Source organism: Aspergillus uvarum, assembly GCF_003184745.1.
Source record: "Aspergillus uvarum CBS 121591 unplaced genomic scaffold BO82scaffold_67, whole genome shotgun sequence".
NCBI lineage: Eukaryota > Fungi > Ascomycota > Eurotiomycetes > Eurotiales > Aspergillaceae > Aspergillus > Aspergillus uvarum.
The window spans coordinates 156,860-170,183 of record NW_020291364.1 but is presented as its reverse complement, the minus strand read 5'-3'; the positions used below and the strand labels follow the sequence as shown (position 1 = coordinate 170,183).

The window sequence follows — 13,324 nt, the reverse complement described above, 5'->3', positions numbered from 1 at the left end:
CATAATTCTTAACATTAGTAACTACCTACTCTATTTAAGACACCGTCCTGACTTGAAACACCATGGTTAAGCGCAAGACTGTCCCCACCCAGAGTGCTAATGCCTCGCAGAAGAAACGCACTTTGGGGCGCCCCAAGGCCGCTACGCCCGCGCGAGTCTCTTGGGACGACGAGAAGAGACTGGCTCTGCTCCTGGAGATAGCCTATCTAGAAGATATCCACCTCTCAGAAGCGAAATGGCACGACATCGCGAACAAACTCGGTACAACTTGGAATGCTGCTCGGTGAGTCTCATCTTCTGTGCTCAGAAGATGTCTGCTCTATATCGCTCCTTATGCGTCTAACAATTCATGTAGACTGCAGTACGGTACTCTGATGGGAAAGCGCTTTCCAGGTTGGAAACGTGGTTCTAAGAACAAGGAGCTATCGACCAATTTGACCAGGACTGATAGGTCTGTGGACGTTGGCGTTCAGGCCGGAGAAGTCGCCTCAACCGGTGGGTCTGCAGTTGTATCTGCCGACGTCGATGCACCTATGTTTGATGACGATAACGATGATGATGAGTGGGAGGATTGCCTGTCTGCAGACGACGATCTCGAGCCCGGAGAATCCGAAGACGTCACTCGTATTGACTCTGCCGACATTTAAGTTGGTCGCATTAGTTGGGGTAAGTCGTTACTCTAAGCATATCAAGCCATTGCTTCTGACGATATGATATAGGATTAGTAGCATGCATGTTACTCAGTCGATTGCTGCCATTCTCTGGTCTTATTGGAACTACTTTCTATCTAACTCTTGCAAACAGCACGAATATACCCACCAACTTTGATTTGATGCAAATCAAATTCTCTATTCCCGAACCGTCTCTATTGCAGTCACAACCTCTTTTTCATAGCTTGGTATTTCTGCTTCTTCATACTCGGCATGTATCTCAGCTACTTCCTTTCTGTCGTTGAATTCGCTTCGAGCCGCTTTAAGGGAATTCGAAATCGCTTTCTCACAACCAGACTATTTTGACAAGCTGGAATCATGTTGCTATGGGAGAAAAACTTGGACTTTGTATTTTAAAGCAACTCGCACTCGGCTTTCGTGCCTTGAGACTGGAAGATCGGGCTCGCATTAGGTGAAGTTGCGATGATGTCGACAGTGGGTCATGACTAATCCCACAGCAAATCAAGGTCAAGCTCCTCTCAACATTGGCGAGGCTCGTGCAGTACTTATTGGGCTCGAGTTATCGGTGTAATCTAGCTTCTGTATACCCGACAGTAAACAATCAAGTAACAGGATGTCGCTCGTTGCGGTAGGCGCATGCTATCTAGACACGATCCTAACGTGGGTGGATTTAGATTCTCTCCTCCCGTTTAACAGCCCAATCAACTCTGACGTCAATGTATCAGGACTCCCCATTACCCTGGAGAGGATGAAAAGCTTCGTGCTTCCAATATATCTCGCCGGCGAGGGGGCAACTGCCCCAACACACTTGAGGTTCTGCAGCAGTTGGTAGCTCACGGCTCATCGACCGCGCAACTATCATTAAACCTGGTTGCAATCCTGCCCGCCAGATCCTCAGCTGCTTCGCAGCAGATCCGGGCGGCATTCGAACCGCACGTGAACATGGATCACTGCATCTACCGGGAAGAGCTGACAGAGCCTGCTTCGAGTTACATCTTCAAAAGCCAGGCGACGGGGAGCCGGACCATCGTGAACTACAATGAGCTTCCGGAGATGACCGTTGATGAATTTGTCACGATTGCTGACACTCTAGGTCCAACGGTTTCGTGGTTTCATTTCGAGGTTCGCAGATCATCTAGATGGCTACCTGCTTGAGACTAATGACCTTATCTATAGGGCCGGATTCCTGAAGTCACCCTGTCTTGCATCCACTACCTGCGGCGACACTTCCCCTCGGTCACGATCAGCGTCGAAGTAGAGAAGCCAGGACGGCCAGGGCTGCAGGATCTCGCGAAGGAAGCCGATGTTATTTTCTATTCAAAGAGCTGGGCTCAGGTACATACTTCCCACTTCTCATGTCTCCGCTGCAATCGAGGCTGACAGCCGCAGGGAAATGGATATCAATCAGCTGAGCAATGTGTTCAAGAACAATCGTCTCTGACAAAGAAGGCGTATGCTAAGATCCATCAGCGTTTTCGAGCCCCAATTACTGATCTCTGACACCAGCTCCCTTTTGTGCTGCACATGGGGTGAACATGGAGCAGTAGCCCTGAGTACTGCTACCAAAGATGTGATTCATCAGCCCGCATACACCGCGCCAGACCTTCATATCATGGAGTAAGTGGAAATCAAGTGGCTGAATGCGCCACGACTACTGCATTAGACTTATCGCACCGGTCACTGACTCTGGTTAGTACCATTGGTGCTGGCGATAGTTTCAATGCCGGCATGCTGTACGCGCTTCTGTGTCAGCGTGATGAATGGAGTCTGTCGCAAAAGCTAAGCTTTGCAAATCGAGTTGCCGGAATGAAGGTATCTCAAGAGGGCTTTTCAGGGCTTCAACGTGCACTGGAGTCCGTACATTGAGATGAGTCTCTGACTAGCTCGGTATCTGCATCATGGCGCAATGGTTCGGCAAAGCGACAGGGAATCATTCAGAGCAGCCTTGAACCAGCTGTAAGAACAGGAATTACATGGAGCGAGGACTTAAGACACTACAGGGAGAGGCAGAAGTTGCCGATACACAGGGCGATGGATGACATTGAAGCTTGGGTATTGTGCCGTCGGGTTCAAGAGATAAGCCTGAAATTGACCTCGACTGTATTGAGGAGAAGATGCCAGCCATTTCTTGAATGGATTGGGAGTAGTGATAGCAATCATGAATTGAAGGAGGTAAATGGTGACAAGAGAATCATCAAACTTGAGATAGAACCTATTGAGTATAGAGCCACGTGATACAATCAAAGAATTCAGAGCACTGCATGGAAACGTGAATAGCTTCGCAAGGTAGACTAACCACATAAGGCTTCAGGGGTCCACAAAGTGATGAGAGAGTGAGCATGGTCACGTGATGTTGATCATCAATGGCGGTGTGAACCAAAAAATAATTCTGCCCGCATCTTCTGAATTTTGCGGGCGATCAACAGATTCGGACTTTCACAAATCACAGCATATCGCAATCACCATGGCGTCCGTCTACAAAACCGTTTCAAAGAAAGCCGCCCAGCGCATCGCTCGGGAGCAGGAGCTCGACGAGGAGGATATCGAAATGGAGGAACTCCTTGCTGACGCCGACGATTCGAGCGACAGCGAAGACGACGAGGAAATCACTACCGAAGCGGCGAAGAAGCAGCTTGCTTCTGGATTCATGCCGAAGACTCGCGTCCTGATGCTGACCTCCAGAGGTGTAACCTATCGGTATGTTCTCCTACATCTGAAACCGGGAATTGAGAGATGAGAATCCGTTTGCTGACCGTGGATTTTCTTACTTCCTCTCTAGCCACCGACACTTGCTCGCAGACCTTGCCTCTCTTCTCCCCCACACTCACAAGGAAAGCAAACTCGACACGAAAAAGAAGACCGCTGGTTACAACCTCCTCCTGAACTCTCTCGCCGATCTTCACTCTTGCAACGTCATCTTCTTCCTCGAGGCTCGTAAGCAGGGTCAAGATTTGTACCTCTGGCTTGCGCGCCCTCCCAATGGACCTACCATTAAGTTCCACGTCAACAACCTGCACACCATGGCCGAGTTGAATGCCGGGTTCAGCGGAAACTGCTTGAAGGGCGGTCGGGGTCTCGTGGTCTTCGACCGCTCGTTCGACGAGCAGGGCCCGCTCATGAGCTCCCCCGGCAGCGAATACCGGGGTTTAATCAGGGAGATGATCCGCGGTGTCTTCTGCGTTCCCAAGCGTGGTGTCAAGGGTATGAAGCCGTTTGTTGACCGCATTATTGGTGTCTTTGGTGTGGATGGCAAGATCTGGATCCGCGTCTATGAGATTCGGGAGTCTGAGGGCGAAAACAAGAAGGAGGAGGGCAAGGATGCGAAGCCCGCTCCCAAGAAGAAGGATGGACAGCCGGAGATTTCTCTCGTTGAGATTGGACCTCGCTTTGTCTTGACGCCGATTGTGATCCTGGAGGGCAGCTTTGGCGGTCCCGTCATCTACGAGAACAAGGAATACGTGAGCCCCAACCAGGTCCGCCGTGACATCCGCATTGGCAAGGCCGCTCGCCACGCCAACCGCAGGGATGCGGAGACGGACCGTTTCGCGAAGCGGTCGAATCTGGGATTGGGTGACGGCGAGAAGAAGCCCGGTGCTCTGGACACACGGCACCTGTTCGCATAGGTGGTTTTCTGTTCTGCATCGCTTTCTTCTGTTATTTCTACGCCCTATTAGACTCTGATATCCTGAAGGGATGTATATGTATTGATGTGGGGGGGTACATTCATGGTTTATTTTCAAGGCGTCTGGTGTGACAATAATAAAAGTACTTGACGTTATCGTTCAATTTGCACTCATTTCGATGAACCCCCAATGCATGTCACGTCATGCCTCTATCGGGCTGTTGCCATTAGTAACCCTTCTATACATATGTACTTGCAGTCATTGTGTAGAGAGCTATCATAGATTGGATTTTTCGATAATTGCCAAATTGCTTCGGGATAGGGAGTAAGGGAGCATATGCATCATATGTGATTTATAATTTGAGAATGTAGAGTAGCTCATTCTCTGCCTCCTTTTGGCCTTCATATGTAGAAGTGCGTTGGGTTTTAGATAAGAAAGGGTGAAGGGGAAGGAAGGCGATTGTGTCAAGTGACCTGACGTCCGCCTCTCCTTATCGCCTCGCCGGCTTCGCCATTGCCGCGACTGCAACTCCTTGACAGACATCATGGCATCTGCTTCACTCCCCAGCCCCTTGTGGCTGCTTGGAGATTGTCCTGTTCCTAACGCTATGGCAACAGTCCCTACCCTTTTTCATCCGTTTTGGTAATCTCCAGGGGTGGGGTCGCGATCTAGGTCCGAATCTCTATTGCGACAGCGGCCGCAGGGGTATTGAGCCTGCAGCGACGACAGCCCTGTACTTGACATCGACATTTGTCATCTAATCTTCTACAATCCGCTCTCGAAACTCTCTTAGAATATTACAATAGGTATGAATCTTCAAATACAGACACCAATCTCAATGTTAAATAAAATCCACCTAACACCGTATGAAGATAGCCATATTCCAGAACCATGTCCTTCAATATACTAGCCGCGGAGCTTCTGCTCCATATATTCCGCTCCTGCGAAAGTGTCACCGATGTTATAAACCTTGCCTCCACGTGCCGTCGACTGCACACTGTTTTTCACCGATCCAATAAACTACAGATCCTCTACAATGTCGCGGAGCTCGAGTTTGGCCCGCTGGATGATATCATCCAAATTGTGACTCAGAACACCAGCCAGGCAGCGCACGTGTCGCGCACCGCACCTCTGACTGACCCCCTTCTCCGACAGATCATCCATATCGGGTGCGTGGCCAAGAAATGGGAAGCCATATACCCGCTCAAGAAATGGAAGTTGGATTTCGAGAATCGCCGGACGCTCTCCGACGAGGAGCGATTTCGGCTCCGGCGCGCGATCTACCGGCTGTGGCTGTATCATCGCGCCTTCCACACGCACGACCATAGCCGGTTCACTCGCACCCTGCCTCATATCGTCAGCGAACGCGCGCAGCTGCTGCATAACTGGTCCACCGCCGACTTGGCTGAGATCGAAGATGTGCGCGCGATCATCGGGGATGTCGTGCAGAACCATATCTGCCCCAGCAACGGGACGATCCAGCGTAAGTTCAAGAAACGATACCCGGAGAGCACCCACCAATTGATGTTCAACATCCATCTCAATTATCCGACGACGACGACAACAACAACATCTGAATCGTCCACCGGTTCCCAGAGGTTGTTCGCGAAGCCTGCCGATTCGGTGGCCGAGCGGTACTTCCATACTACTCATCCGAGCAACTTTGAATCTTCGGCCAAGTACAGATCCCGCTTCCGGAACGATTTATTCCATGATCCCGGGTTCGAAGGGTGGGGAGATGAGATTCCGCACTACTACGTTGTGCAGGACATGATGAAGCTTGATCCGGGCCAGGTCCTGTGGCTGCGGGATCACGCCCTGCTCAAGGAACAGGTCGAGGCCTATGTTCGGGACATGGGAGACTGGTTCCGGGACAACGGGGAGACATTCGGGGACACCCTGGAGTGGGTGATAAGGGAGCGAGGCGAGGACATCGGGGAATTCCGCGCCGCCATCGCCGATCGTGGGATTGGGGTCGTCTGGGATTAGCGATTGTGCTGTCTGGCTGTCGATTACAAAGACTACTGTATATGTCTTGCCATCTACGGACGGTCTACTTTCCTTCCATCATATATGGCCCTTCCCCCCTAGATGGCCTTCTGAGACAGCACCCTTCCAGCCGAGCCAAGCAAAGACCATGAAGCGTCTACGCATCCCTAGGCCTTCCAGCACGAATCTAGACCATACATGACACCATAAGACCTGGCGGGCCTTTCCCCATCCAACCCATAATCAAAGGGGGGCAAATCAGCCAGGAGTAAAATAAGGCAAAGATATCCAACCAACCTCACCAAACCATCTGCCAGACAATATCCATCGATCCCAAATCCCAAGCTCTAAACCATAGATCCTTCCACTTCCCACACGACACAACGACTTCGATAAAATCAAGAATTAAGCTCACTACGAAACCCATCCACTGGTAACAACAACCCGGGGGAGAGCCCGCGCGTGCGACTCGACTCGAACACTTCCATGAATGGTTGACCGGTTTAACGGCCAACCCGTCCGTCCCCTGATCAGCCCACCCTAAACCGTACGGGGAAATGGAACTGAGCATGAGCAGAAAAGGGCAGAGGCTGAGCCGCCTGGAACCGGGGGCTAAAATTCCCCAAGTGGAGTGGAGTTTTTTGCGTACTGTGTTCTTTTTTGGGAGGGTGTGGGTGTGGGAATAGCGGGTGGTTACAAATGGGGCGGTTTGGTTCTTTTTGGGAGGGGGGTTATTGTGCCTAAGGTAGGAGAAGTTGGGAGGTTTATGAAGGTGTGTATTTGTTACAGAGGGAGGAGAGGCTTTGCAGGGAGATACTCGGTTTGAGTAGGGAAATGTCTAGGAGTGGATTGAAGGCAGGCTGTGGGATTTGAGTATCAATATTGAATGCAGTGGCATAAATAAATGCATACGGCTAGAGAAAATGGAGCAGGAACGGAAATGCCTCGTGGGGCTCCCGCGGTGAGGATGTGGGCCGCTTCGTTCGACCGACTTGGATGGCAACTGGCGAGGCCGGGAATAAGAAGACGTAATATAGGCGGGTAGAACGCGATGCTGCGAAATTCTCGACCACGGTCTCGGTCCTTAGAATGACATCTTTTTCATCAAGGAAAGAAAAGTAGGTAGATACAGCAGACAATGGCTTTCTGTATTCAAGATTGCTTCCTCTCCTCCTCCCTTGACTGACTTACATCACATGCTTTGGGGAATCTACACGTCATTGAGGGGGCAAGTCATATCAAGGCTCCCAAACATAGTGGAACATATAACATGCAGGGGGCAGAACGCAAGGAAGATTCACAAAAATATTCAATTTCGTCATCTTTAGAGTATAGAAAGAAAAGCATGAGGTTCGAACCACAAACAAAATAAAGAAAAAATAAAGTCGAAGACGTAAAAAGGTGCCAGAAACAAGGTGTCGGGAGTATTGTGATGTCCAGCAAACACCGCCATACCATGTCCATAACCCCAAATGCCATTCCTACCGACGTTCCTCTTGTGTATCATCTCCAGGAGGCTAAGTAACAGACAGAAAGAGAGCTCAAGACCGTTCAATTATCACATCACAAAATAAAATCGTTTCGGTTGGCATGTCACACATTCCCCGATATCATGGTTTCTTTAACAGCATCCCTGCTTGGTCTCGGAGGTATCCGACTGCTCAATCCTCACCATGTCGCGGCGGTCGCCCAGGACGGTCTGGCCCGCGTCACCACCCTCCAGAGCCTTGCTGGAGACAATGCGGTAGATTTCTGCAAAGAGGGTCAGGTCAGCGTGAAGAAGCAGGCGCATGGTTGGGTGGCGAAAGCGTACCTGTCAGGATGTTCTGGAAAGCAAGCTCGACGTTGCTTGCGTCGAGAGCGGACGTCTCAATGAAAGATAAGTTGTTCTCGCCTGCCAGGATATCATCAGCATACTAGCCCGCTGGACAAAGGAGCATGATGTCCAGCTAGATGGACAAAGGACATCCACGTACTGGCAAATTGCTTGGCCTCTTCCGTGGGCACGGCGCGCAGGTGTCTCAAATCGCTCTTGTTACCGACCAGCATGATCACGATGTTAGAGTCGGCATGGTCGCGAAGCTCCTTCAGCCACCGGTTAACATTGTCGTAGGTTTGGTGCTTGCTGATATCGTAGACGAGCAAGGCACCAACGGCACCACGGTAGTAAGCGGACGTAATGGCACGGTAACGTTCCTGACCAGCAGTATCCCAAATCTGCGCCTTGATCGTCTTCGAATCGACCTGGATGGAGCGGGTCGCGAATTCAACACCGATAGTGGACTTGGAGTCCAGGTTGAACTCGTTGCGGGTAAATCGACTCAAGAGGTTGGACTTTCCAACACCGGAGTCTCCAATGAGGACAACTATTCAGAGAAACGAAGAAAGTCGTCGCACGTTAGCCGAAGATTCTGACACAAACGCGATCTGCTTGCTAGGGAACGGTGACGAGAGGCGACTGCGGGGGGATAAAAGTGGCAACTTTACCTTTGAAGAGGAACTGCCAGCGGTATCCGTCAGTTACAAGTCTGCAAACGAATAAAGGAATAGATGAAGAAAGGGGTCACTCACATCATACTCGTCGTTAGCCATAATGGGTATTTTGTGAGCTCGCTAAGCTCTGTTACAGGTAAGATTTATAGGACGGGGAGGGATTTCGATGTGGCCGAGTCAAAGGGGAGGGGGTTGGGTGTGTGGCAGGCGATTCACGGGAAAACCGACAGCAGTTGAATCTCACTTTCTGGAAACGAGGGGCAGCAATGCTCTGATTAGTACTTCACTACCTAAACTCTGCAGTGATAGAGAGAGGAAGAGAGAGAGGGAGAGAGAAACAGAACTGAGTGCGCAGATAAGAGTCTTAAATCCAGGGAGCAAGAAGAGTAACTTACCGGGAAAGTCTAAGGGGTGGACACCGGGGAAGGGAGATTAGGAGGTTATCCAGACGGCAGACGGACTGGACTCTCTCTCTCTCTCTCTCTCTCTCTCCGTCCGTCTCTTCCTCCCCTACCGATTCCCGACTGGACTGTCGCCTCTTCGGGATTAGTGTCCAGTCACGTGATTCATTATCTTTATCGTCCCCAGCAACAAACTCGCGCCTTGTCGCCAGTTGGTGATACCAAAATATCAAGTTGATGCAGTGTACTGCACGCCGCAGGGGGGTTTCGGAAGTATTCACTTACTCACCCAATAAAGGAGATCGCGTCAACTCACAGGGTGCGATCGCACCCATAAGCTACAATTTTTTCCTCCGACTACTCACTGGCCTGCCATATTGGAAACGGATCTATATTCCCCACAAGAGACCGGTTCTTCACCACTGGCAATTCCAAGGGTTGCTCAACGCGGCTAGATCCATGTTAGGAACTCACCTCGCTTGTTGGGCTGACAATTACCATCTCCCATGCAATTGAAATGTTCCAGCGCTGTATTCATTCTGGCCTCGCTTCGCAAAAAGTAAAATGGTTCCCCGCCAAGAAGAAGAAAATGATGATGATGATGATGACATCTCAGTCACTTCCACGGTTGAGAGTGAGCAGAAATCGGAGTATGATGTCGAGGAAGTCCTAGCTGAGCAGCGCTTCGACGACGGTGTCAGGTATCTGGTGCAATGGACAGGCTACCCTCCTGAAAGGAACAGCTGGGAACCCACCGATGCCTTCACTGATAGGCAAACGATGATCGACTGGCGTCGGAAAAAGAAAGATATTGCAGCTGGAAAGTGCAAAGGTTATGATGTAGATGCCTGGATGCAATATATGGAAGACTTTGAAGCAAAGAGAGAGGACCGCAAGCGCAGACGCGAAGCTAAGAGACGAAGGCTAGGAGCATCAGCTGCTCATGATCACCGCCCAGAAGTATCTGGGACAAACGAGGATGCGCAGAAAACTGCTTCGGAGCGACCTCTACAGAAACCTTTGTCTCGACGCCATTCCAGCGGCCCAGGAGTACAGACACAGAGGCGCGTTCCCCAGGAAGTACCTCCGGTCTTGTTCGGCAGTGGCAAGCCGCCTCAAACTCATCCGCAGCGTCGGAGCTCTCTCCCATCGAATACGAGTATGAACTTAGGCAAATGGTTTCCAAATCTGTCATCGAAGTGGTGGCACCAGAAGGCCAGGGCCAGAGAGTTAGATCCGGTCCTTGACGGCTTGGACCTGAGACGACCATCAGAATGGCCTGAAAACCCCCCCGTCGCCCCTACTAGGACCACCGAACGCATTTCAGACATACAGCCCGCCCCTACTAGAACCACCGAGCGCATTTCAGGCATACAGCCCGCACCTGTGTCTGAACCAGAAGCCTCTAAATCAGCTCGAAATAGGTCTCCTGAAAAGCCGGATGAAAACACTACTCGAGTTATTGAGCCAGCGGACTTGTGCAGAAAACGGAACCATGAACCATCTATGAGCAGACCACTTCGAAGAAAAACCATCATGACCCTGTCAGGTCCCCGGCTGGTAGGCCTGGGCGAGCTGTTAGTTCGGATCTTATACGGTCCGGATAGGAGGATAATAGGCACTGCTAGGCTTTGTGGCCTCGGGCATAGGGTAAGAGCTCAGCTTATCAAGCTCAAGGAAGGCCACAACCTTGACATCTGGTTTCAACATGTCTGTACGTTGGGTCAATATCAAGCAATAGCTCCGAATGTGAGTGTCGTCTTACGTGTTCATTGGTCTCAAAGGACCTCATCTCGAGCCCACCTCTCCTTTCTTAAATTTATGAAGCCGAATGGCATGGTTTGATAGCTGATTTTGATCAACTTCCAGGCGATGGGCGGAGCCTATGATATTGGTTGGATCGAAGGATATGACGATACTTCGCCCGGTATCCGCTCCATGTCACAAGATCTCAAGCAAGAAAATACTGTGGCCATATACAACTCTGAAAGAGCGGGGCTGGCGTTTCTCGCTTACCCTCCCGATTCACTCGACTTTCGATGTCTGAGCAATGCACGCAAGGACATCCCCGTTGTGTATCTTCATGTTCATGTTAGAGAATCCCTGGATTCCATTGAGCAACTTCACCATAACACACACGCTCAAAAGTCAACCCCACGACATCCTGAAACCGAGATCGTCGGATCGACCGAGATTGTGAATAGATCCGACCATTTGTCAATGACAGAGGGGTATGAAGAGACCAGAAGGGAGTTTCCAAGGTCCATGAAAGTGGCAGATCAAACCGTGACAGATAACGCTCCAAAACGTCACATGTCCCCCGACCAACACCCTGACCAACACGTAGCAAAGGCTGTTGTGAACGCGCTCAGCCTACCGAATATACTCGAAGACATCACCACCAAACCATCTCTATCAGAACCAGCCGCTTATGAAGCAATGGATATCGATCATGAAGGATCACCACCCGCTCGTAAACAGAAGACAGCTCCCGCTGATGATCCGCCTAATTTGAAGACTGTCTTCAAGACACAATTCAGGACGAATATTGAGACTTTACTCAAGGTGAATGCAGGGTCCAAAACCCAAATAGCGAAGACACTATACCTTATGTACCCGGAAGATCCCCAATATAGTGAAGAATTTCAGCTGTTGGCCGAGTTTCTCAACCAGTACAATCCAGTCATATTTTCGAGCCAGTATGAGGGGGACTGGGAGAAGTTTGCGCGGACTGTCACTATCGGAGTCGTCTTCGTATGTGCCCTGTAGACCTGTTTTACTTCAACTTCACTTCTGGGCTGATTGTTCAATAGTTCCACGCGAGCTTTGCGGCCTTTCACACACTTCCATTCCTTAGGCAGCTCCTCGTCAAATCCTCCGTTGGTTTTTGGAGCGTTTCGTTGGTCAAGCAGCTGCAATCCGCCGACCATCCTACTCACTTTCGACGCATATTTCCCCACGGCTGCGTCATCTTGATGACCGAAGATTTCATGGAGCGTGAGCAGCATGGGACAATCGTCTTGCTGGCCTGGATGAACGATTGGATGAGGAAGAAGATCCCGGGGTATTGGAAGATGATGTTCCGCCCTAATATCCTGAACTGGGTTCTCCAGCAATGCGAAGTCAGCCCACAGGCGGATCAAGAAAAGTGAGTTTTTGAGATCCAATCAATCTGGCCTACCCCCCTCCGTCCAACAGCAGCAGCAGCAGCAGCAGCAGCAGCATCATGCAAGAACTAACTGTTCATCATTCCAAAAACCCAGTTGGTTGACCATGTACCGTTTGATCTCGCAACTCTGCGTCCCCTCCGCCTACGAGGCCCCCTCCGGCCAAATCCTATCCGGCTCCACCGACGAATACTTCGAAAGCAACGTCATCTCCCCGCCCGGACTCCAGGGCTACGGGTCCCGCACCGAGAAAGACAACCCCGATCTCCCCGCGGGCCTGTCGCGCGCGCACCTCGACGCCGACCACCTGATCGAATTCTTCGCCGGATGGGGCCTGGTCAATAGCCACCTCTACCGCCGATTCGTGGTCATCACCAGCCCCAACCTGAAGCTCGCGCGGTGGGCGGACTGGCACCACCATGAGCTGAAACACGGCGCGAGGGACTTCATCGGAACCTTCAAGATCGACTACAAATACTACTGGAACAAGCTGACTGAGAAGCCCGGTTCGCAGGCCGGAGGCAGGGACCTCCACAGCCACCAGGCCGCAACGCCTTACACGCCGCGTACTCCGGGCGGCCTCCGTTCGGCGACCGCTGAACACAAAGGGTCGAGGCTCACTCAAATCCAGAATACGGCTGTGGTTCAGTATAACTATCCCGAGCCTTACCAATGAAGCATCCCAGGATGGGCGTGTGCTGTGTTGATGCTGAAGCCGATCGTGATCGTGATCGTGATCGTTATTTGTGGTCATATCTTTCCGGGAAGCACCATTAATCTGAACAGAATTAACTTGAAAAATGCCCCATTGCATGCAAATATTCAAAAAGGTTCTTGTTACACATCACAGCGTGGAGTTTGTTATCAATACATATGTATCTGAGGAAGCTAGAATACCCTATGAAACTTACAAGCCCATTTCAGTTACACTGTTGAAATATGTTTAAGCATCTGTTGGGTTTCTCGTTTTAAGATCCCCT

The 13,324-nt window shown here is 50.8% G+C and overlaps 6 protein-coding genes across 6 annotated transcripts; 5 read left to right on the top strand and 1 right to left on the bottom strand.

The window, feature by feature from the left end:
• Positions 1-23: 23 nt before the first annotated feature.
• BO82DRAFT_423574 (uncharacterized protein) lies at positions 24-666 on the top strand. The gene is made up of 2 exons (XM_025640250.1): positions 24-283; positions 356-666. The coding sequence occupies exons 1-2, from the start codon at positions 63-65 to the stop codon at positions 645-647; spliced, it is 513 nt and encodes a 170-aa protein (XP_025487738.1). The 5' UTR covers positions 24-62; the 3' UTR covers positions 648-666.
• Positions 667-1,284: 618 nt separating this feature from the next.
• On the top strand, positions 1,285-2,615 carry BO82DRAFT_344813 (ketohexokinase; the record flags this gene model as incomplete). Its single annotated transcript, XM_025633675.1, has 6 exons — positions 1,285-1,331; positions 1,397-1,793; positions 1,848-2,006; positions 2,061-2,122; positions 2,178-2,288; positions 2,366-2,615. The coding sequence occupies 6 exons, from the start codon at positions 1,285-1,287 to the stop codon at positions 2,535-2,537; spliced, it is 948 nt and encodes a 315-aa protein (XP_025487737.1). The 3' UTR covers positions 2,538-2,615.
• A 466-nt stretch (positions 2,616-3,081) lies between these two features.
• BO82DRAFT_319562 (ribosome biogenesis protein BRX1) lies at positions 3,082-4,613 on the top strand. The gene is made up of 2 exons (XM_025632680.1): positions 3,082-3,368; positions 3,451-4,613. The coding sequence occupies exons 1-2, from the start codon at positions 3,136-3,138 to the stop codon at positions 4,292-4,294; spliced, it is 1,077 nt and encodes a 358-aa protein (XP_025487736.1). The 5' UTR covers positions 3,082-3,135; the 3' UTR covers positions 4,295-4,613.
• A 417-nt stretch (positions 4,614-5,030) lies between these two features.
• Positions 5,031-6,432, top strand: BO82DRAFT_178255 (F-box domain protein). The gene is made up of 2 exons (XM_025630397.1): positions 5,031-5,100; positions 5,167-6,432. The coding sequence occupies exon 2, from the start codon at positions 5,186-5,188 to the stop codon at positions 6,281-6,283; it is 1,098 nt and encodes a 365-aa protein (XP_025487735.1). The 5' UTR covers positions 5,031-5,100; positions 5,167-5,185; the 3' UTR covers positions 6,284-6,432.
• A 1,472-nt stretch (positions 6,433-7,904) lies between these two features.
• BO82DRAFT_368456 (Rab family GTPase) lies at positions 7,905-8,875 on the bottom strand (the record flags this gene model as incomplete). The annotated part of the gene is made up of 5 exons (XM_025637122.1): positions 7,905-8,035; positions 8,097-8,177; positions 8,260-8,649; positions 8,771-8,783; positions 8,855-8,875. The coding sequence occupies 5 exons, from the start codon at positions 8,873-8,875 to the stop codon at positions 7,905-7,907; spliced, it is 636 nt and encodes a 211-aa protein (XP_025487734.1).
• An 840-nt stretch (positions 8,876-9,715) lies between these two features.
• On the top strand, positions 9,716-13,149 carry BO82DRAFT_395351 (putative Chromo domain protein Chp1p). Its single transcript, XM_025638786.1, has 4 exons — positions 9,716-10,926; positions 11,047-11,931; positions 11,991-12,325; positions 12,441-13,149. Exons 1-4 carry the CDS (start codon positions 9,742-9,744, stop codon positions 13,018-13,020), a joined length of 2,985 nt encoding a protein of 994 aa, XP_025487733.1. The 5' UTR covers positions 9,716-9,741; the 3' UTR covers positions 13,021-13,149.
• The last annotated feature ends 175 nt before the right edge of the window (positions 13,150-13,324 follow it).